A 22,699-nucleotide genomic window follows, 5' to 3' on the forward strand; every position below is an offset into this window, starting at 1 on the left:
AGAATTCATAGAAACGTATAATTCTTATTTCCAAACTTCGAATGAGTTACTAATTGGCATGTTCGTTTAAAAAATTCTAAGATATGTCGTTTTATGTTATCCTTCAATTCTTTCACTGTATATTCAATCAATATCTCGCTATGATCGTAATTGTTGGTCATTTTGTATAATGTACCCGATACATTAAGTTCATCATGTGGTCAATACCGTGGAATTGTCCAATCTTCTACTGTTTTCTAAACTTGCAGATTTCTCAAACTTATCTATTCTTAACGTATTATGTAAACTATGATCGTATTTCTTCAGATTATTTTGGATACTTTTTATGGAGTCAGTATTGTTTTCGTACCGCCGTAATAAATTGTTTTCGTTTTCATACCTACGATGTATCGAATCAGAATCTAAACATTTTCTAAATGTTTCGTCGTATCGTCGATCCTCTATTCGCCTTGAAAATCCACTTTCATAACAATGCTCTGTCTCGATATAATGTTGATTTAAATTATCCATTTCATAAGTATACTTTGTTAACTGACTCTCGAACCCAGCTCTGGCAGCTAAATGGAGGTAATTGTCATCACCAATTGGAGCTTGTCTAAAATTGTGGTAATAATTTTACAATTACATAGAATCAGTTTATGAACATAAATCATCGTATACAGTCAGCGGCAATAATAAGTGGACACCCTTAAAAATCGCATAACTTTTTAGAAATTGGTCCAAAGGACTTGAATTTTTTTAAGATGTTAGACCGGCTGGTTCGCTAGAGAATAAGTAAACAAAAATTGATTACGATTGCAATTGGTAGGAAGTATACAAAATTTAAAAAAATTATGTTTTATCAACTTTTTTATCTGGGCCTGTAACGATAATTTAAAAAATGCGTTTTATAGATTTCGGTAACTTATATGCATACTGAAAATTTCACCCTTAAGCTCTCATCTTTAAACGTATGCAGCTCATTGCAATGTCGACCGATTTCGATGAAATTTTCAGTATGCATATAAGTTACCGAAATCTATAAAACGCATTTTTTAAATTATCGTTACAGGCCCAGATAAAAAAGTTGACAAAACATAGTTTTTTAAAATTTTGTATAATTCCTACCAATTGCAATCGTAATAGATTTTTGTTTACTTATTCTCTAGCGAACTAGCCGGTCTAACATCTTTAAAAAATTCAAGTCCTTTGGACCAATTTTTAAAAAGTTATGCGATTTTTAAGGGTGTCCACTTATGATTGCCGCTGACTGTACGTATACAGGGTGTTCACACTATCAGTGGCCAGCGTTTTTCTTGTAAATGGTAAATATTAGAGAAAAATGAAAGAGGAAAAAGTAGTACTGTTTTTTATACGCAACACAATGGCGTATGTAATTTTTTTGTGTTTATACTATTTTGTTAGATATGAAGGTGACCTTCAATTTTTTAAATGCTAAGTCAGAAATGGAAGAAATATTTTGGAATATACATTGGCATGAATTCGTCTAGACACACGCTTTCATGTGATATAAAAAGATATACAGAATTCTATGAAACAAAATTGAAGGTCACCTTCATATCTAACAAAATAGTATAGACATAAAAATCATCATAAATCAAAAACAGTACTACTTTTTCCTCTTTCATTTGTTTCTAATATTTACTACTTACAAGAAAATGCTTGCTAGTAATAGTGTGAACACCCTGTATAGCAATATTATGATTTTCCGTCCACTTAATTTTCTCCCCGACTGTTAGATACATTTTATAGATTAAAAATTTTATAGATTTTAAGATTAAATTTGAAGATTTAAAGGATTTTATAGATTATAAAATATGTTCGTGGAAATCTCACATATGTTAAACTTACTTGCTTCCATATTTGGTATCGCGAGCTAATCTTCTAAAATAGGCTCTATGTTCGTGTTGTAAAGCATACGCTGCTTCTCTTAATGCAGTTAACGTTTTAAAACAAGAGGGTACATCTTCTATAGGAGATCCACCACCTGATATAACACACATATCACTGGCGCCATAAACAGCTTGACATTCGCATGCACTCATTAACGTTTCAAGCCTTGGCATGTTCGTAAATATGAGTGAATGTATTCGCTGCAAATCTCTATCTGGATCTAGTACCATACGTAATCCAGCTTCTGTACCAGGCGACACCTCGCTACATCCTGGAGCAATTTCAGCCACTGCTTTGCAGCTGTGATAAACATTGAATAATAATTGAACATATATCGTATACGTTACAGTAAACGTGAAACGTAATTTAGCAAATTTAAACGCTTACTAGTCAATATATAAATTTGTGTACAATTTTAGCAAAGCTATTAACTAAACTAAAATGTATAATTTATACTATTAACTAACTAAATATAAAGATATTTACTATTCCTAATAAATGTATTTATTTAGAAACATAACATTACGAGTCTGAATTTTTTATGTAGATTTATATATTATTTTATTATAAATAAATTATTTATTTTTAAAAAATTACGAATACTCAGGTTTTAGCAGTTTTTTATGAATTCAGGCATACTTGATTTGCATGTTGCTTCTCTCTATTTTGATATTAGAAGCAAAAATTAAATACGTGTAATATAAGTTTAAATTTCAATGTTTGCGACTATATTTTCTTATGATATTAATATGTGCATACATTGACTACCAAGTGCATATATTTACATATATATTACATATATTACGTATTATAGATAAGCGACAAAAGAATAACATACCAAAGCCAATGACCGTTGATGTATGCACTGGGATGGTACTTTTCTAAACGATTATTGTTTGTACGACAAATTTTTGTCAAAATGTCAATCCATTCTTTTTCTTCGACACAGTTGCCAGCTTGAACGTACAATGCTCTTTGCGACTGAATAATTTGAAACATATTTTTCATTTTAAAAGAATTCTCTTGAAGTCTTTCAACAGCTAAAATTTCTTCAAGTGGTATTTTACATAAAGGTTCTTTACCTAAGAAATAGTTGACTATGTATTATATCGATTAACACATCTTACAACTAATAATACATTGTTTTCATAGTGCACTTATATTTACCTTTCGTTTTAGAATAAGTCAAATCTTGAGTAGTAAGTCTAAAATATCTTTGTTTAAAGTTTTTACGTCCAAATCGCTTTCTGCCTTGTGCTCGTTTAATCATTATTCTGTAATTGAATAACAAGAACGTTAAACTCACATTTCCATACTCATCGTGTATTTTAATGTAGCAATCATTAAATGTCACTACAAACCTCTTATCACAATCAGCAGTATGCATGAAGAGAAAATATGTTCTATTAGGAATATTTTCTATTAATAATACTTATATGTATACATGTGTCAGTAATGTTAAAAGGTATGTAATATTAAAAGTTCATTTCACTGAAAGTAATAATCTAACACACAGGATGCACAATTTAGTAACCTATATGGTATTATGGTAGACGTTGCAAAATACTTAAAAATATTGTTAATTTCATAGAAATAGTAAGCATAGAAATTAATGTAAGGGAGCATGGAAGCTTTGAATTAGACAATTTTAATAGAATTAAATGTACATACCCCTCTTTTAACACAACTGGTTGTTCTTGCTGGGCACTCGGTCGTTGCTTTGCACTTCCGCTGTTGCTACTAGTCGATATCAGTTCCAGAAATTGTTTAACTGCTTGTATGTGTTTCTCCGTGTAAAATTCTCTAGAAAAATAATCTATGAATAATACATGAAATCTGTTTATTCATAAACTAAATTCTGAAATAATTTTATTTCTGTATACCTATACACACATTCCATGTATTCTTCTTTACAAACGCTACCTGCTCCACCCCTACAACTTACTAGATTTCCTAAACTCTGAATAGTTTTTGAAATCAGTGTTAAAGTTCTATTGGTTTGAGAATCCTGAAATGAAAATAATAACACTATTATTATTACGAAATATGTTATTGTTTGTTTGATAATGGAAATGCTCTTACAATTTGCTCGGTTGTAATATCAAATAATCTTGGACCCAATATCGCAGGAGCAAAAAATCGTAGAAAAATAAAACCGCTGATCACTGAATATCTTACTTCCTTATTTTTTGGGAAATGCGTTGTTGCGAGTTCTCTTAAGCACCAAAACATTTCGCACATTAAAGGCGGGCATCGTACGCCCGACGTTGTAATAGCAGTAAAAACTCTTTCAACGTATTCCTGTTGATCGGTACAATAATGTATAACGTACAAGTTAACTTAAATATAAAATTGCCCCAAGACAATATTTATATTTTATTTCATTCTGAGTACCTTTAAATTTGATAAATTTGTTTGAATTGTGTTCGCATCCTTTACTCTTGTTGGGTCTATCTCACATGGTTTTTTTTCTAAAAAGACTTGTTCCATAGCTGGTCTTAGCGTACTGTGCAGGTAATGAAGGCCAGCTAATCTCATACCTTCATCCATCATTTTACTTACTAATGTGTTACCACGGAATATCGTTGTTGGATCACTATTAAAAAACCGTATTTTGTAGCACGAGATAATATGATTGATATTATACAGAGTTCAGAAAAATCTAGTTACGATCAGAACAAGAGCAATTCTACATAAAAAATACAGTTGCTCGTAAAAGTATTCGAATGCCTTTTAAAAGAAAATAACTCTTTTAAAATTAGACCCAATGACCTGACTTTAAGAGCGTTCGAATACTTTTGTGAGCAACTGTAAGTCAAACACAGAATCAACAAATATTTAGTCAAGAGTTAGCCAAATGTTCTAATACTGAAAAAATATTTTAAATTTGACTTTCTCGAAAACGAGGTTCGTATGAAGATATTTTAATCTATGTTTTTCACTCATTTTTGTATATATGTTTTTCTTTTATATAAATAAACATGTAGTTTGTATACTTACGTTAATTTCGAAATTTCATGACTAGCTAAAGCTTGCATTACGGAAACCAATTGTCCATGATGTACTAATACTCTAACCAATGGTTGCGCAGCTTCCATTTTGCTCGCTACAATTTCTCCCAAAATATAAACAGCGGATGAAGTGACTGGTTGAACATTAACACTTTGTAATAATAAGTTTCTAAGTCTGTCATACATTGCTGATGGAAAAACATGATCAGCTGTATAATGTATTTTTAATCTTAGAGATCCTAAACCTGGTAGCACAGCAGATGGTGTAGAAGTGCTTGAGACTTTACTCGGGCGATGTTTTGCTGCTCTAGGTTGTAAAAAGTACCTATTAACAGTAATAATTTTATTAATTATACACCTGTAGAGATAACTATTTTATAATGTTTCATAAGTCTACGGAGAAGTAAAATATTTAAAGATTCTGACAAATAAATAATAAATAGACTGGGGATCTTTATGCAAAATAAAAATTGTCTGCATCTATTGCAAAATTGAATGTTATTTCTTCCCTCAACGATTTTAATAGAGGAGAAATCATATATTGACATGTTCAGTTTTCAAAATTTTCCAACAATCTCGAATTTCATCTACTCAATTTTCTTATAAATGCATGAAGATTCACAGTCTAATAATCAAACTTGTTTTATTAATAATAAGTGTAATAAGTACCACGCAGTTGTTGTACTAGTTGGTTGCTTTTGTAGGCCTCTCAATGTAACTCTAACTTCACCAAGAAAAGCTGGTTGTTCTCCCATACCAGGAGATGCATGCCATAAACCTACAACTACTTCACCTACTTCTCCACTTTCAATAGGGTAATGAGAAACATCCTTCTCTTTGGATTCTGGTATTTCAGGCTATGGATAAAATTTAGGAAATGATTGTACAGTTACAACGTAAAAATAAACTTGCGGTTTGTTAACAGTTAATGTGTAGCAAAATATACAGTCGGATTTGTATATATATATGCAAATTTCATATAAATTGATGGATTTATATTTAATAAGCTAACGTAAATTACAGTTTGCATGTAATACATAATTCATATAAGCAATTAATGTAAAGAAATCATCAGAATTTACCTCAAAGACAAATGTTTCATTAAAATATGGGGTCACTGTCTTCTTCTTAGTTTTTGTGCGTTTTATTATTTGTTTACCATTACTATAGATGACCATAACAGTTGCATATGGATCACAGCCTCCATTTTTAACAGTTAATTCACTACATTCTATCACTCTACAAAAATAATAAGTATGAAAATATTGATCTTCGGATGATTATACGCTGCGCATTTGCAGTTAAATAGAAACAACTAAAAAAAGGAAGAGTTCCATAAGATAATAGAAGGAGATAGTTACTAATTTCAATTATATTCAATTATAACCTTAAAGTTTAATTGTCTTTTTGGTTGTAAGTATCCAATAAGAAACATCAGAAATCTATATATGTATCTATAAAGTAATAATATTATCAGATATAATTGACTTTAAACAGTTTGCGCATTATACCTCACAGTAAGTTTAGATTGAGCATGTCCGATTTGAGGTTGGAGAGCAAGTTCCAGATGTGCTTTGCCTTGAACTTCAGAATCAGCATCAACTGGCCTCAAAGGAAACCAATGTTCCTTATTGTGATATGTTGCTAAATCCTCCCTTTTTATTGCAACTTTGCCCAGAATTTTATCTTGTTTTAAATGTCTATCTCGGTCGTAAACATAAATGCCAAGATAGCGAAACTTCCTAGGTACTTCAAACTGAAATTCTTCTCCGAAAAAGGGGCTACACGAAATATTCTTTTGTAAATACATTGTGTCGTGAAATTTGACGAGCATTATATTGTAACATAAAGATATGCATAAATCGATCTTACTTGAGAGTTCTTTCCATTGTTGTTGTTCTAAATATTTCTTCTTGATCAAGGGACAATGCACAATACACGTCTCTTGCACCTGGAGATCCATGACTTCTACTTTGTAGATTTTTTACTTCACCTGAATATAAATAATAAAAGGATATGAATTTCGCGTACTTCAGTATAATTTCCAAATTGAAATCATTCATTTACGGCAGTAAACAAACTTTAGAATATAATAGACAATAAATTCATATTTTAATGTTATTACATGACTAAAGTATTTGTGTCTAAAGTAATTGTATCCAAAATTGTGTTATTAACATTATTTTCTTTCCAATGATAATACTATACACAAAATATGAAATAAAATACAAGAAGAAATAGTTAATCACAAGCGATGCTGTTGTTACTGTAATAATTCATTTGAAGAACAGTAAATTTCATACAAATCATCCTCTATGAAACATATAACAAGTTTTTGGAATGATACTCTCCGACGTTTCTGTTTCCATCTCTATCATAACGTTAACAAAAACCACATTACAAGTGCAGAATAATGGGACACGTTAGACGAAAATCTGAAGTAAATGGGAAAGTGATGATAGCTGTTCGTTGTAAACGCACTGAACACTTTTTACGTTTCATAATATGATCGCGTTAGCCAGTGTAGTTAAAATGATTTAATGGTAACTATGAAAAATCACATATTCCGTGTAAGGACGATAAATGCGTGGGAGTCGAAAATGTACGCGTACGCATATATGATCATTAAAATTTCGAAAATATACCACTGTATTGTAACTGTAGAACGGATTCGTTGGTCGCGCAGAAGAAAACGTAAAATGAATCGTAGATCGATGCTAGAAAAGGGCCAACAATGCTTTTCGTTTAGGTAGTAAAGTTGAATAATCGTAGGAGACAAATTAGGTGACATCCCGAACGAACAGTAGCACGCGAACGTGAATATATCAGGGTTTTTGAAACAACAAAATTCTTGTGGTTCTGGCACAGCATACACCTCGGTCAACTTTCACATTGTTGTTAAACGATATTTCTGACGAGTTTGCGTACCGATTTTAATCCTTAATCTTTCTTCAACGCGAACTAGGCGCGTCTCCTCGGCCATGTTAACTCCATGACACTACTGAGTAACTACATGAACAGAATGCAGGCGGTTCGTTCATTCTGTGAATGGATTCTAGTCAGGGCCGTACTTTTCTTACTCGAGCACCTGTTCCGTATTTATTTATGAATCAAAAGCTCCGAAAAAATTTCCTATTGTGTAATAACATATTATTTTTAATCGTGGTGTGTAAATTTAAAGGCACGATCGACTAATAAGGGAACAGGATGTCTACCTTATCTATATAATACACATATAAATAACTGCTACTTGTTATAATTTCAATATCGAATCAAAATATAATTTTAATAACTTATAATTATTGTAATGACAATATATACATTTGCAATGTCGGATTTTAATAATATATAATTAATTATAACTATATATTCAAGTGCCTAACGTTAAATATATGTATATTGGAATGTCCAGTGAAAACATTTTAAACGGATTATAGAAATTTATGTACTATTATAATACTTTTCTATTTACATGAATCACTTTATTAAACTTTTAACGATATTTTATTTATACATATAGGACAGCGTATTGTGAATTCTAAATTACTGACAACGAGTATAATTACACATTTGGCGACAACAAAATGACGTTCTAATTGTTCGTTGTCGAAAGCACGAAGAAAAATAACGAGACCGAAAACCCATAAGGTGCAGGTGCCTAATGAGTCAACGGTGAGTCTTCGCGGAAATTGAAGTCATCGTAGGATTAATTCATGAATCGGTGAACGAGAAAAAAAAATTCAGCTCCATCGTGGAAGATGTTTATTCAGTGTCAAATGAGATAAAATATTCCGTTTTTGTGGAATTACGTTTGACGCGTTCCCGTGCGTACAAACGGATCAGACCCTCGGCCTGTTGATCAGCGTTTTAGGGATGTCATAAGAGTAGACTACGAACGACGGGGCTGTGTGTCCAAAAGGCGAGATTACTTCATTGAATTGTACAAATGCTAGTGGCATTGCGATATTCAAGTACGGGATTGTCATGTACCCAGTATTCGGTATGTAAAGACATTCTCCCGATGAGGTCGATATTTACACACATACAGGATAAAACCATCATTCGCGCGTTCCCTCTTCTTCTCGTCGCGCCACTCTTTTGGCCGGTGCCTATATATTCCGTTCTTATCTCAATGTGTTAAGTTTGCTGCTTGTGGTGGAATGGGAGCAAACCTCTGCGTTGGAACATGTTAGTTAACGACACTCGTGTAAGTGGTGAGCCACTTCCTCATGGCGCAATGGCCCGCTTCCTCTCCTCTGCGCTTCTCTTTGCTCCTCACTCTTTGTAGAGCTCTATAGACCACATCGCCTTCCCCTCCTCCTCCTCCCCCTCCCTCCTTCTTCCTCTACTCTCGTTCCTTTTTGTGCTGTCCCTTTCTTTCCCCTTCTTCCTTTTGACTTTCCACGTCGTTACTGCTGTAAAATATTATTAAAAACAAAAAACACGAAAAACAAATCCATCCGCGATTCATCATCGCGGATCGTAACATTTCCAAACGAGTGAATGACAATCAAAATTTCTATGCAGTTTTCATTCTTTCGATTCATTCATTTTCTTGAAGTCTCTTCAATTAGCATTGGAAATTTATGAACTTTGTCGACACGGAAGTTTTGATTATCATTAGTAGACAGCGGATCATTATGCAGAATTTAAAATTTCTACCTGAATGGCAATAACAATCAGGAGTGAAATAGACATTTATTTTCTTTCTTAATATGTGTAAGAAGTTGAGAGAATAGTATAACAGTAATCTAAAATTCTTCTAATGTATTTACTGTTTTAAATTACATCTACCCATTAATGCATAAAATCCGCTGTCTAATCATCAGACTTTATATGTATATGCTATTTGTAAATTAAAATTAGAGCAATTTCTTCTTAGCTACAATTTCAAGAAAATTATTTTTTGAAATATATGAAAGATATCTGAAAGATTTCTTCTTCTTTGAATAATCTTAACGAGTCAGTAATATAATACAACAGTATATTTATAAATGCGTTAAATGTGTTTTCTATTTTACACTTAATCTATCCATTTTTGTCAGAAATGAATGAGATGCACGCTCTAGCTATCATAAATTAGTAACGTAAATAGTGTTTGCTGTGGATGAAAATCTGCAAGGGAAATGCATGGGAATATTTATCGAAATATCCATTTTTGTGAATGATTTAAAAAAAATCTTTTGTCAACACAACATCGCAGACAGATCGTAACATTTCCAAATAAACTTCCAATGCATTTTCCATTCTCTTCCGTTTGCTCGTTATATATCGTGGAACTACGTCTCCGATTCATTAATTTCTTGAAGCCGTTAAAATTAGCATTGGAAAACAATGTTCGCCGACATTGAAGTTTGTTTGTCATAAATTAGTAATGTAAATAGTGTTTGCTACGGATGGAAATCCGTAAATGTTGATCTAAACATCCATTTTTGTAAATTATGTACAAGAAAAATGATTCAAACTTGGAAAAAACGAATTTTCATTAATCATCGCAATTGCAATTATAGAGCAACCTAATTAATTACTTTTATCGCACAATAATTAACGAGGTTTATAATAGCAAAAACCAGTTGCACGATACTTCCTAAACGGGTGCTTATTCTCAACGATTGTGTGTACGTACGCAGTTGTGAAGGAAAGAAAAGAAAGCCGATAATTCATGATAATACAATACACAATGAATTTTCTTTGTTCACATTGTACAGCAATTCATACCAAAAATGGTTTTCTAGCGTGGTCTCAGTAAAGCATTACCAGTATTACCACATAATAAGTTAGGGCTTCGTGAAACTTTCACGCTGTTTCTCACTCAAACGCAGGTGTATATATTTATATGCCTTATTTTTCTCAGATAGTGAAGATATACTAGCGGTAAGAATAAAAGCTATAATAACAAAAATTATACACGGAAATGAAGACGTCATTTCTTTAAAGTCGAAATTTTCGAATTCGACGCGAATTGATATTCTGTAGTTATGGCTCACCTTTGTACATTTTTGTCGAGCGCTAATAACGCTACTCGCATAAAAATATAACAAAAGTTTTAGATATGTGTTTGTAAATAATTTACGACCTTCCTCACATATGTGTAAAACGTATGATAAGTTTAATGATCTATATTATACCGCGGTGAGATAAAAAAATTCAAAGATCTGTTCGAAGCAGTAATGTAACTTTTTTAGTAAACGTCATATGTTTTTACACGTTTTTAGCTTACGTCATTCAATATGTATAATTTACATAGTAGCTTAATTAATACATCATGGTAACTATATTAAACAACTGTATTAGACGATTACAAGTTATTGAAAGAAAAGTTTTTTTTATCGAGTCGCATTTATCTGAATGCGGCCCTTATATTTCATTGAAGAAGCAAAACACATATGAGATACTGCCTACGATTTCTAATATACACCTCCACAATTTTAACTTTCAAGATCGAGGCAAATGTTTCGATCTATAATGCTTTTACATCTGTAAAAATTTATATATTTAAATTAACAAGCACATTTATAATTAGCAAAATACCTATCGCGGCTGCGAGATCTGCGAAACAAAGTGAAAATGTGTAATTTTCACTTGTATATCACACTTTCTCCGTATGGGATAGCATAAACGCATGAAACCAATTTTATGAGCTCCTTTGAAGCTCCGTTATGCACAATACATTTATACTCTCGGATGCACCGTTCGCGACTAGAAAAAGTGAGATCGTACGCGAATTCAAATATATGATTTTTGCAACAACTGTCTTTCAGTTTTCCCCACGAAAAACGTGTTCTACTAGTGCGAGATGTGCCGAGCGAATTGGCTATGATGTGAACCTATTACGGCCAATCCAATGACTTGAAAATTTCTCATTAAGTATTCGTGTTACAGCACATAAAGAATGAGTTGGACAGTCATTATGTTTGCACTACTTCGCGGTATGTATATATTCTTGCGCGATCCTAAATTTTTTAGTTCGAGGTCATCCGGAAGCCACAGTAGTATTGTACGAACATAATTTTGCATGTCGTGGCGAAGATTACATTACACGGAGGTAAACAAATTGATTCATCAAACGTTGTTTCTTGCATTTGTAATCGTGTATCTAATGAAAAGCACGCGAACCGATTGAAAGATCTTTAAAAATGCAGTAAGTCAATGTGACGCGTTTATTATTTGGTTTGATCAAGTTTGATAAAGTGACATGGCGGTAGCAACAATCTTTCTTTCCCTCTGACTAGCTAAGAAGGAATTATTTCTCAGTCATCAAGTACAGGCACTCCGTCCTGGAATACGGAAGTTCATTTGTTCAATTGCTGGCAATACTTCTCAGAGTGAGCAGTTTCACCTTCTTTTACTGGTTCATAATAAACTGGGCTTCTTCTATCCCACCATACACAATGAGCTGAACTTTCTTTCGATGTGATTCAGCCTTTGTCACCGTTGGTAGCGGTGTTCCTGGTTTACAGTACTCCTTTTCCTGATGTAGTATTGCATTTGTAGCATTTCCGATGTACCGTTTACCGGAAGATCGAAGTAAACCAATTATCCCTAATATCAAGTTAAATAGTGGAAACGGCAATAATCTCTGTAATGTAGTAGAGTAGAGCCTCCGAATTAATTAGGGAGCAAAATATGTTCGGATATCGAAATTTTCGGATAATATCAAGTTATGATAAACGGACAGTATGTTCAAGCATTTATGCGTTCTATATCTGTTCACCGGCAACTAATTTATTATCAATATTAGTGAAATATAAATATATTAGCCTTCATACGCTCTTCGGATCAAAATTGACATACATTTTATATTAGATATACTGTGAAATATTTTATTTCTTTAAAATATGGGATTATGAATAAAAGGCAATTGATCGAATTGAGATGTAAAATATTACAATATGGGAACCTCTAGTGCATACCGAAAAAATGTCTTAAATGCTTGTTAACAAATCGGTATTGTAATTGATGAATGTTTGATTGAAATAATAGTTTTGGAGAAAACGGTGACTATTTAAAGAATAAAGATCACTAGGTTAAAAATAGATGAAAATGCATAAACGTGAGAATGAAACAGCGAAACGACCCCTTTTCACCCCTAATCGGGACCATTTATGTTCGAGCTTGCAAGGAAAGGTCACGCACGGCTGTCGCTTCAATTTCAATGAAGCATTGCAGCCGTGTAGACCAACCAATAATAAACACGCATTTATTCAGCTACGGTAATTCCTGATTACGGATCATAATCCTCATAATCTCGGTAGCATTAACTAGGCCAGATCAGAAAACTCAATTTTCAAAACACACGTTTATAATATAAATGTACTTTTCTTTAAAATGTGAAAGGGCGTTTTGTAGTGTTTAATTTATCTTTACATACTAGCCGAACTGAAGGTTTATTTGTTCAAAGAAAGGAAAGCATTGCAAAGAAATTTTCTTAAGAAAAACAATATAATTTCCGTGAAACAATTGAAAGTCTGTGAGAAAATCTCATAAGGGTGCAACGAGGTCACCACCTTGTTTCGATAATAGTTCGGTGGGAAGTATTACACCAGGGAGTGCCTCAAATTCACTTTTGTGAAACTAGGACTTAAACGTCGATGAAATGTAACCATAAGAACCATGAAGAATATTTATAATCTATGTGTAACACGAGCAATTTATATCATGGAAAACAAAAAGTATTCGATAATAAAATTGTTTACTCGTTTGTAAGAAATTAGACCTGTGCTAATATAGCCACTCGAATGCGACAGAGTTGAAGCTACTCTCCGATAGTTAGCAAAGGATGCACGCTGGTAAGGCACGCATTGCTAAGGATAGCGTGAATTGTTACTTTTGAATCACTCGTGATTCGATCACGTTCGTTCCCAATCCCGGTGATTTTTCACAGTGATTCGTGATTTTCGTGATCGCTTCTGATTGGCGGAGAGCATAACTGTTCTTCGCGCAAGTCACAGAGCCATAACCCGACAAAATTGCGAGTTACACCGCATTTTTATCTAATTTATTAGATTTGTAAGACGTTTCTCAAACTATCATTTGCGTTTCCTTTAATTGTTAAGTATATTAAGTACGTCGGTATTTTGTAAAACTTTACGCATAGCATTTGTATACATATACATAAACATAAAAGAAATATTGTCTACACTTTTATACTATTTAAACAAATATTACGCTTTCGAAATCGAGAGGAAGAATTCATTTTTTTTCTTTTTTAAACACCGAAATAAGGTACGGAAAAGAAGTAACGTAATTTTAAATTTACACGTTATATGCAGATATATATTTATGCAAGCTAATTGATGTATTTAAAAAAATAACTAATTCAATCGAGATGAAGAATTAGGATGATAATGAGTAAATTCATTCTAAATTAAAAAATCACGATCACGGCGTAAGTGAAGTTAAAACCACGACCGTGATCGTGCGGTCACTGTGATAAATCACAGTTAGTGATTTTGCACGCCATCACTATTTATTGCGGACACGCGTAGCCAACAGAAAAAAACGTTTTTCATTATGATACAATTGTGATATTATCATTATGATGTTTTAGTGGTAGACCTGCCATCTGCCACCTGCCTTTGAGTACTCCATCCCATCCACGGGATTACCCTGAACCTGAACATTGCTGTATATACGCGTATGTAAACACCATGCGAAATTCGTAAATAATTCAAATAAATTAACGTTGTTCTGCTTGCAAATATCTAATTACGTGTATATATACGTATATCGTATGACGTGTTCGGCTTATTAATACTAACTGATTGTTCATATATGTTTATGTATATATGTATGTATAAGAAAGGAAATTTCTACTGTGGTGTAAGGTATAAATAGTTTATTGCAATTTTGCTGAATAATGATGTCTTCATTTGGGGATAGTTTGCTAAAAGAAGTTGTAAAACTTGACTGTGTTAATCAATTAAAAGTTAGTGTTGCGAATTCACTGAAATATGGATCTCTAGTTGGAGTAGCGACAGTAATGTCTGGAATTGCTGGTGGACCTATAGGACTGGCAATTGGTAATTACTTTCTACATAAAATATTTCAATTTAGCGTTAATTTAAGCAATCTATAATACAAATTGTAAATACCAAATGTTTTTTGCAGGTGGTGCAATGAGCGGTTGTATAGCAGGTTATGTGTCATACGGAAAATATAAATCTGTTCCAAGCATACTTTTAAACGAAACCACTCCAGAACAGAGGAACAAATTATCTGAAGAACTTTTTAAAGTAGTTAATGCAAAGAATATAAACACCATTAAAGAATTCGTTTTTGCAATGAATAGTAACAAAGAATTTACGCAAGTCATAATACAATTGTTAATAATGTTTTTATCTTCTGAGATGAAATATAAGGTGGTAGCGTAATATTGTATTATATATATATAAATATGTAGTATTTATTAGTAGTAATTATTAACTTGAAATAAACTTTCTCATTGTTTTTGATAAACGTCATGTTTTTACATAACATCATTCAATATCTATAAGTATAATATCTCTAATATAGTATAAATATATTATAGTGTACTCTGTGTAAACAACTGTATGAAACGAAGAAAAGTTATTTTTATCGGGTCACATTTAACTGAATGTTCCCACACATTTAAATCAAACGTTTTATCTATTTCATATAAGCATTAAGGAGTTTGAGAAGTAAAACACAAATATTAACATATAAGATATTGCCTACGATTTCTAATATATGGCCTCCACAAGAAAGAAAATCAAAATAAATGGGTCAAAGTTTCTAGCAATTGCTATACACATGTAGATTTCAATTTCAAGCCACTGATATACAGGGTGTCTCAAAAATGTACTTCCTTGAAAATGATGATTCCTGAGGTCATTTGAAGTAACTGTTTCCTTTATGAAAATAACGACAAACACGGATAAATCAGAAATCAGAACGTGGTGGAACGTGGCTACTTCATGGCGATTTCGGCTGATTTCGGCTCAGCGACAAATCCACTGATAATATTAGTGGACAGATCCCGCTGAACGGTGCAATGCTATTGGCTGAGCCTAAATCCGTCCGCTGTAATCGCGCTCTGATTGATCCGTGTTTTTCTCGCTCTATTGCAGTCGCACTCAATACGCTCGTTTGCTATCTTCGTCAAATAACGAATAAAAATATATCAGTGACCAATCAGTGACCGAAATGGAAGAGCCCCCTCGGAGCCTAGACAAAAAAGTCCATAAGATGCAATGTCTGTATCAGTCTGTATGCATGGTGTGGTCTCTGTTTCGTGGTAAAAATGGGCTCTGCTGTGGGTGTGGGATCTGTTCCGTGCTAAGCGTGAGCGTGCCAAATGGTTAGACCCGGGCGTGAGCACTCTCATATCCTCTCTGATATGGATGGATATGGACAGATATGGATCAAATTTGAGCGATATGGGAACATTGGAGCAGTGTTGCTAGATGGTACGGGAAAACTCGCGCATGCGCGGCGAATCCAGGAACGTATCTGCGTTCTACAGTCCGTAGCTTGTGGGGCAAGTTTTCTTTAGAGCGGTCTTGAACTTTTGTCCGTTACTGTATATATACAATTAGAATATATTTATATATTACATGTACATACACATCAAATTTTAATATAACATACGCATGTTAAACGTTATGTTTGAAAATCGAGAAGAAAAGATTGTGCGAAGCTATGCGGGGCAACCAAGGTGCCCGATTTCGTACTTCAGTGACGCTGGAATCGTCGCGCATGCGCGAGTTTTCCCGTACCATCTAGCAACACTGCATTGGAGATGTTCATTGAAATTGTTTATAGTAAACATTGTAATATTTTCAAATCTGTCAATACAAAATTTCTTTAATTCCTTAATTATATAATACTATACAATACTATTATACATTTTATAATGCATAAGATATATTATTTACTGGCATATATATATATATATATATTATATATACATATACATACATACAATGAATACATAAACGGAGAGGGATGGAGTGAGAAAGAGACGAATACATACAGCGAAGAGTAGAAGGGGTAGAAACAAAATGTCTGCGGTTCTCGATATGTTTACTAGCAAAGGTTCATATGCAGCGAGAGATGCTTGACATTGCTCAAGAAATGATTAATCAAATGATACAAAAAGTGTGGCGTGATGGCCGTATCTTTTAATCGATATCTTATTTTACCGGAAATTGAGAAAAGTGAATTTAAAATATCTCAAGAAAATAAACACAAATATACGGATGAGAATACTATCAGAAATTCGCCTAATGAACAGAAAACCTCCGTGACAGCGGCAACTGTTCCCTTGTGTGTCTTGGGTGACGTTCAGTTGCGTTTCCTCTGTCCGGACGACTTAGAAGAAGTACGAGCACTTTGTCAAGATTGGTTCCCAATTGGTACGAGGTTCTCATAAATTTAAAATTCAGTTTTACAATTTTATGTCACATGCAAAGTAAGATATAGATACCTTTTGACATAATTAATTTTTTATTGTTCTATGTTCAATATTACTAAACTTTATTGCTACGTATTTTATTAATTTTTAAATAATAAGTTCTTTTATATGAAATAATAATGTAATTGGAAACATACACACACATATTTCACAGCTTATTACATTACATGTTATATTAATATAACTCAGTTATCATCAAAATGTTTGTCAACTGCATAAGACAATAAACATGCTTTTTATTTTGATTTTTGAACTCACAATTAATTGTACACGATTAATTATATACTTGTCTAATAAGTTTCAATGTACAGTTTAGACTTTTTATATTACGACTTCACAACTACTTAAATTTGATAGTTATCTACTATTGAATAAAACGATATTTTTTTAAAGTATGTGTTTTATACAAATATTTTGTTTTGAGAAATAAACATAGACATAATAAAATTATATTTTATTATATTGTTTTGATTATATTGTACAATTTTTTAAATGCCATTTGTGTTTTATCCATGTTAACCTATATCAATGGCATGTTAACTGTCTATTTAATACTTACATATTAATATTAATCAAATTATTGACATTAAACTAAATAAGACATTAATATAGAAAGAATTAACGAATAAAAGTAATAGAGAAGTAGATATGAAGTTTGTTATCTATTAATTACTTTTATAAATTGCTTATTTTTAATATGTGTATTAATTTATTTTGTCTTAGATTACCCTTATTCGTGGTATGAAGATATAACAAGTTCCTCACGGTTTTATGCACTTGCAGCCGTATATGGTGGAGTAATAATTGGGCTCATTGTTGCGGAAATAAAACCTTATGCCATACTGAACACAGAGGATCGTGGTATTTTGTGTTCAAGTTTAGGGAAAGATTGTTTAGTAGGTTACATTCTTAGTTTAGGAGTGCGACGTGCATATAGAAGAAATGGAATTGCTTCGTTATTGCTGGAACAATTACTTGCACATGTTACCGCTCCAGAACGTTCTTCCGTAAAAGCAGTCTTCCTACATGTATTATCTAGCAATTCACCTGCTATTTTATTTTACCAGAGATGTCATTTTCGATTGCATAGTTTTTTACCATATTATTATTCAATTCGTGGTAAATGTAAAGATGGCTTTACGTATGTCCTTTATGTTAACGGAGGACATGCACCATGGGGTATCTGGGATTGGTTACGTCATATAGCAAGTGCAATGGCTAGTCTTGGACCGTGCAGAGTTCCACGATGGATTTGGCAGCGGCTTCTTTGGGCTACTACTATTCTTTCATATCAGAGATGATACATTTTGACAACTACCAATGTTAAACCAAATATTTGTTTCTTTTTATATTTTGAAATGTGTACGTATCTGCCAATTGGATGTTGTGCCTGTTCGAGCAATAAAATTATTAACTTCATAATTATTTCTAAAATTTTATGAATTAAATAGTTGTAAAAATTAAATTTACGCTGATTGGACAATACTTGTATCGGCAAGTATCAATCTCTACTCGGTTAATAATGATACAACTAAAAATTTGTATAGTATCTTTTTTATAAGAAATCACGAATTCGAAGTTTTGTGATTCTTTCACCATGGAACATATTAAATTATCTATTTTACTATTTAAGATAAATGGACATACAACATGGAACATCTAACTGCCAGGGCATTTGATCAGTTCAAAATAATTTTATCTCAATATCCTTTTATGTATGATACATGCATAGTATACAATTTTATATTTTGTTTATTACACTTTACTGGCTGATCTGTAAGATTAAGGCACAATTGTAGAAATGAATAAGGGATGTACAAATAATGAAAAATGTCATATAAGTACAAAGACTATTTGACCCTAACTACTACAGTTCAGGAACAAGATGAAATAGGACAAATTAGTATATACATTTTTTTCATTATTTGTATGCGGTTGATTTACTCGTGGAGTTGCATCTACTTATTATAAAAAGCCCTGAGACTAAAATTGATTATCAATTGAACTGAGCACTAGGTCACAATTCTATGAAAATTTTAATTTTCACATCACTTCTCAGTATACTAGCCTTTCTCGTTTATGTTATCATTACACAACATCAATGAATTTGAAAGCTTGACACTTTTGACTGTTGGTACAGCAAACTGTCCCCTTTCTTTTTTATCTTAGCAATACTATGCTAATTTGTTTTTAATATGTGTTCATCTTAGTGCCATTATTTAAATTAAGTTCTTATATTGCAATTGAACTGAACTAATTGGTGATCATTTTTTTCATTAAGAGATTGTTGAGTATGTTACGAGAACAAATTAATTACGATTTTTTGTTTTTTTTAACTCACTGTTAGATATATGTTCATTTCACTTGTGTAATTCAAAAATTCACCAGAAAATACTTTAACTTGATTCTTTTTATGTATTATCAAATGAAAGTTTCGCATATATTCATTTCATATATATATTCTATCAACACAATCTAATATTGTAAGTTCCTTGAAGTCATTGCTATTATTTGTTATTGAAAATATGTCATCATATAATCATGGTGCTTCTTCGTTCCATTGTGCTTTTCCCAGACTTGATAATATTAATGCTTTAATATAATGTATTTAAATTTAATTTTGTCATTTCTAAAATGCTTTTTTTCAGTTGCACATATAATTATTTATTAAATACGGCTTGGAGTTTTAACAACTATAATTCTCATTATTACTTTTGTAGGGATTAAATGTTTGAATTAAATTTTGTGTCCTTTTTTTTATAATTAATATGAATCAGATAAAAATTCAAAATTATTTATTATTTAATGTTTCCAATAGAGATGAAGTCTCTCACCAAATTAATGGATTTTTCATGGCTTTGATAACTGTAACTGACATGGAAAATATATAAGCTCTATGTGTCCAAATTTTATATTATAAAACGTACACAAAAGACACAAGAAATCCACATTAGTCTTGAGCAGCCAGTAATTTTTGCTTGTTCTATAAATATAACTATTTGTCTTTTGCAGAAAACAGATTAATACAATTTTTTAGTACATTTTCATTGATTTGTGACAAATATTATAGCAGTGTTATATTTTTAAGACGATGTTAGTTTATTTCAAGAGCACAATGCGATCACAGTCATTTATATAAATTTAAATAGAATTTATCTGAAAGAAAGTACACAAATAATTTAATATTACCTTTTCATTTTTAAGGTATAACACAGCAGCTGAAAAATTCAATTTTTACGTAATTTAAAAGGCCCATAATAATGGAATGGATAGAGTAAAAACTACTGTAAAATTTCTCTTTGCACTATAAGGTATATAATGTTTATGCTAATATTTCTGTCTTGGACTTTTGACGTAGATTGAAATTTTTCATATTACTAAAAATATATTTACTTACATAGGAAATGGAAGTAAAATTATAGTAATGAGTAATTTATAAGTATTTATAATATTTTTTTAAAATAAAAATTAAAATTCGTCTTAATTTTTTTTACATTCTAAGACCAATTTACATATTATTTTGTTGTTGTGGATACTGTTAAAATACTTAAAGAGAAAGATTTAGATATATTTAATGACTCTTAAATACCTTTGATAATACTGTCTTTTTATTATTATACTTTATAATTGCAAAACAAATAAGATATATGTTGTTAGAAATTAAGCAAAGATAAATAGCATATACAGAAAATTTTGTATCTTACCAGTTTATTGTGTAATTGTGTATAAACAAGTATAATGCAAATAAAATAGAATGTGCAACATATGCATATTCTTTAATTATACTGTATAAATGCTATCAAGTATGTTTCATTGTGTAAGAAACACTCAAATAAGGTTTTCATGAAAAAGTTAGACCAAAGCTTTACAAGAAAATTTAGTTTGAATGAAAGTTTTATAGAAATAATATTCAATGGTGATGGAAAAAATTGAAGAACAGTTGCTTCTTGTTTAAGGCTGTGCATGTATTGTATGTATAATTGAAAATATAGTCGAATTTCTTGTTTCTGTTTAATCATGATCATTGATTCGAAATCAATAACGTTATTTACACCTGTATAATCGTAGAGAAAAGCTTTTATATTGATAACATATTAAATTATATATACGAATGTGAGTCATGAATGTCTGGGCATATTCTTTATATAAAATGTACATATATGTATACATATAAAATGTATCAGAGTAGCTGTACATACACATTAGTGTATTGACCTTGTTTGTAATAAATTGACATGTTATAATTGTTTTGTACTATTTGTTAGTGTTTTATTAGGAATAATTATTCTCAATTAGGAATTTTGGGAATAAAATTGGTGACATATATACATATACAGGGTGTCCCGCATATCATGTACAATCGATTGGAAAACTTTGTTTTTCTCGAAAACGAAGCGTCAAACAAAAAAATTTCTTTCTTTCTTTTCGATTCACTTTTGCGTGCAGAATTATAATATACTTCCCAATCGGTTGTGTGTGTGTCTACGGTATGCGTAAACACTAAGAATAATTGAAATTGAATTTATAAAATCCGAGGGGTTCATTTCATTAAATGTTGTAATATAAAAATATTCTATATAATTCATTAGCTTTTAATTTAATATATCGAATATAAATCTAATATAAATTGATCATAACACGACTCTTTGCATTTCCTCACGATTTTTAATCTAACAGATTCTAACAGGTGTTGTAGTAAAAATGACACTGCTGAATCACTCCAAGATAGTAAACATATGATAACTATCGACAAATAAGATAAGCATGTTCGAATTTTCATACTCTGTGAAGTAAAATCCGCCGTTACCAAATTCAACTTCATTTGTTTATAACTTTGTAACGAAGCGTTCCTAATCGAACTTCAAATAACATTTTTTTCTTATTTCCTCTTCTAGAATACGCTCCCGTATTATATGTTTGGCCGGAAATACCCGGGACACCCTATATTCCCGTTCTAAGAGTAAAATCGTATATTTATATAATTGTGTGATTGATTATTTATTATGAAATGTGGGGACGGGTATAATGCATCGTGTGCTGGAGTATATTATTGGTGTATATCAAGAATATAACAAAAATTTCGCAAATATGCGATCAATTGAATCAAATTCATAATTTTTTCTCAATAACGTCATACAATTCGGAGGATACTGGATACAGCAGTAATAATCAGTATTATATTATATATTTAGCAGTACAGCAGGATACAGTGTTGGGATTTTGGGATATTGCACGGTTTTTTCGCGCATGCGCGACGATTTTAACATCAGTAAAGTACAAAGTGAGGCTAAAATGGGGTACCTTGGTCACCCCGCATAATTTCGTAAAATTTTGTTTTTCGATTTTCAAATATGGATGT

General features: G+C 31.7%; 3 protein-coding genes across 4 annotated transcripts; 2 read left to right on the forward strand and 1 right to left on the reverse strand.

Moving 5' to 3' along the window:
- Positions 1-38: 38 nt before the first annotated feature.
- Rasgap1 (Ras GTPase activating protein 1) lies at positions 39-7,987 on the reverse strand. 2 transcript variants are annotated; one of them, XM_076447204.1, is made up of 15 exons: positions 7,833-7,987; positions 6,777-6,897; positions 6,416-6,685; positions 5,987-6,143; positions 5,574-5,761; positions 4,894-5,229; positions 4,288-4,489; positions 3,976-4,194; positions 3,787-3,901; positions 3,565-3,709; positions 3,255-3,296; positions 3,061-3,167; positions 2,732-2,975; positions 1,852-2,193; positions 39-595 (listed from the first exon to the last, which is right to left on the reverse strand). In XM_076447204.1, exons 1-15 carry the CDS (start codon positions 7,885-7,887, stop codon positions 193-195), a joined length of 2,946 nt encoding a protein of 981 aa, XP_076303319.1. In that variant the 5' UTR covers positions 7,888-7,987; the 3' UTR covers positions 39-192. The 2 variants fall into 2 exon arrangements, with proteins under 2 accessions (XP_076303319.1, XP_076303320.1); XM_076447205.1 differs by lacking the exon at positions 7,833-7,987 and adding an exon at positions 7,550-7,807.
- Positions 7,988-14,471: 6,484 nt separating this feature from the next.
- Positions 14,472-15,513, forward strand: LOC143221739 (protein C19orf12 homolog). The gene is made up of 2 exons (XM_076447211.1): positions 14,472-14,926; positions 15,015-15,513. The coding sequence occupies exons 1-2, from the start codon at positions 14,764-14,766 to the stop codon at positions 15,275-15,277; spliced, it is 426 nt and encodes a 141-aa protein (XP_076303326.1). The 5' UTR covers positions 14,472-14,763; the 3' UTR covers positions 15,278-15,513.
- Positions 15,514-16,850: 1,337 nt separating this feature from the next.
- Positions 16,851-21,585, forward strand: Naa60 (N-alpha-acetyltransferase 60). The gene is made up of 2 exons (XM_076447542.1): positions 16,851-17,281; positions 18,064-21,585. Exons 1-2 carry the CDS (start codon positions 17,035-17,037, stop codon positions 18,639-18,641), a joined length of 825 nt encoding a protein of 274 aa, XP_076303657.1. The 5' UTR covers positions 16,851-17,034; the 3' UTR covers positions 18,642-21,585.
- The last annotated feature ends 1,114 nt before the right edge of the window (positions 21,586-22,699 follow it).

The sequence above is a fragment of the Lasioglossum baleicum genome, chromosome 3 (genome assembly GCF_051020765.1).
Source record: "Lasioglossum baleicum chromosome 3, iyLasBale1, whole genome shotgun sequence".
NCBI classification, from domain to species: Eukaryota; Metazoa; Arthropoda; class Insecta; order Hymenoptera; family Halictidae; genus Lasioglossum; species Lasioglossum baleicum.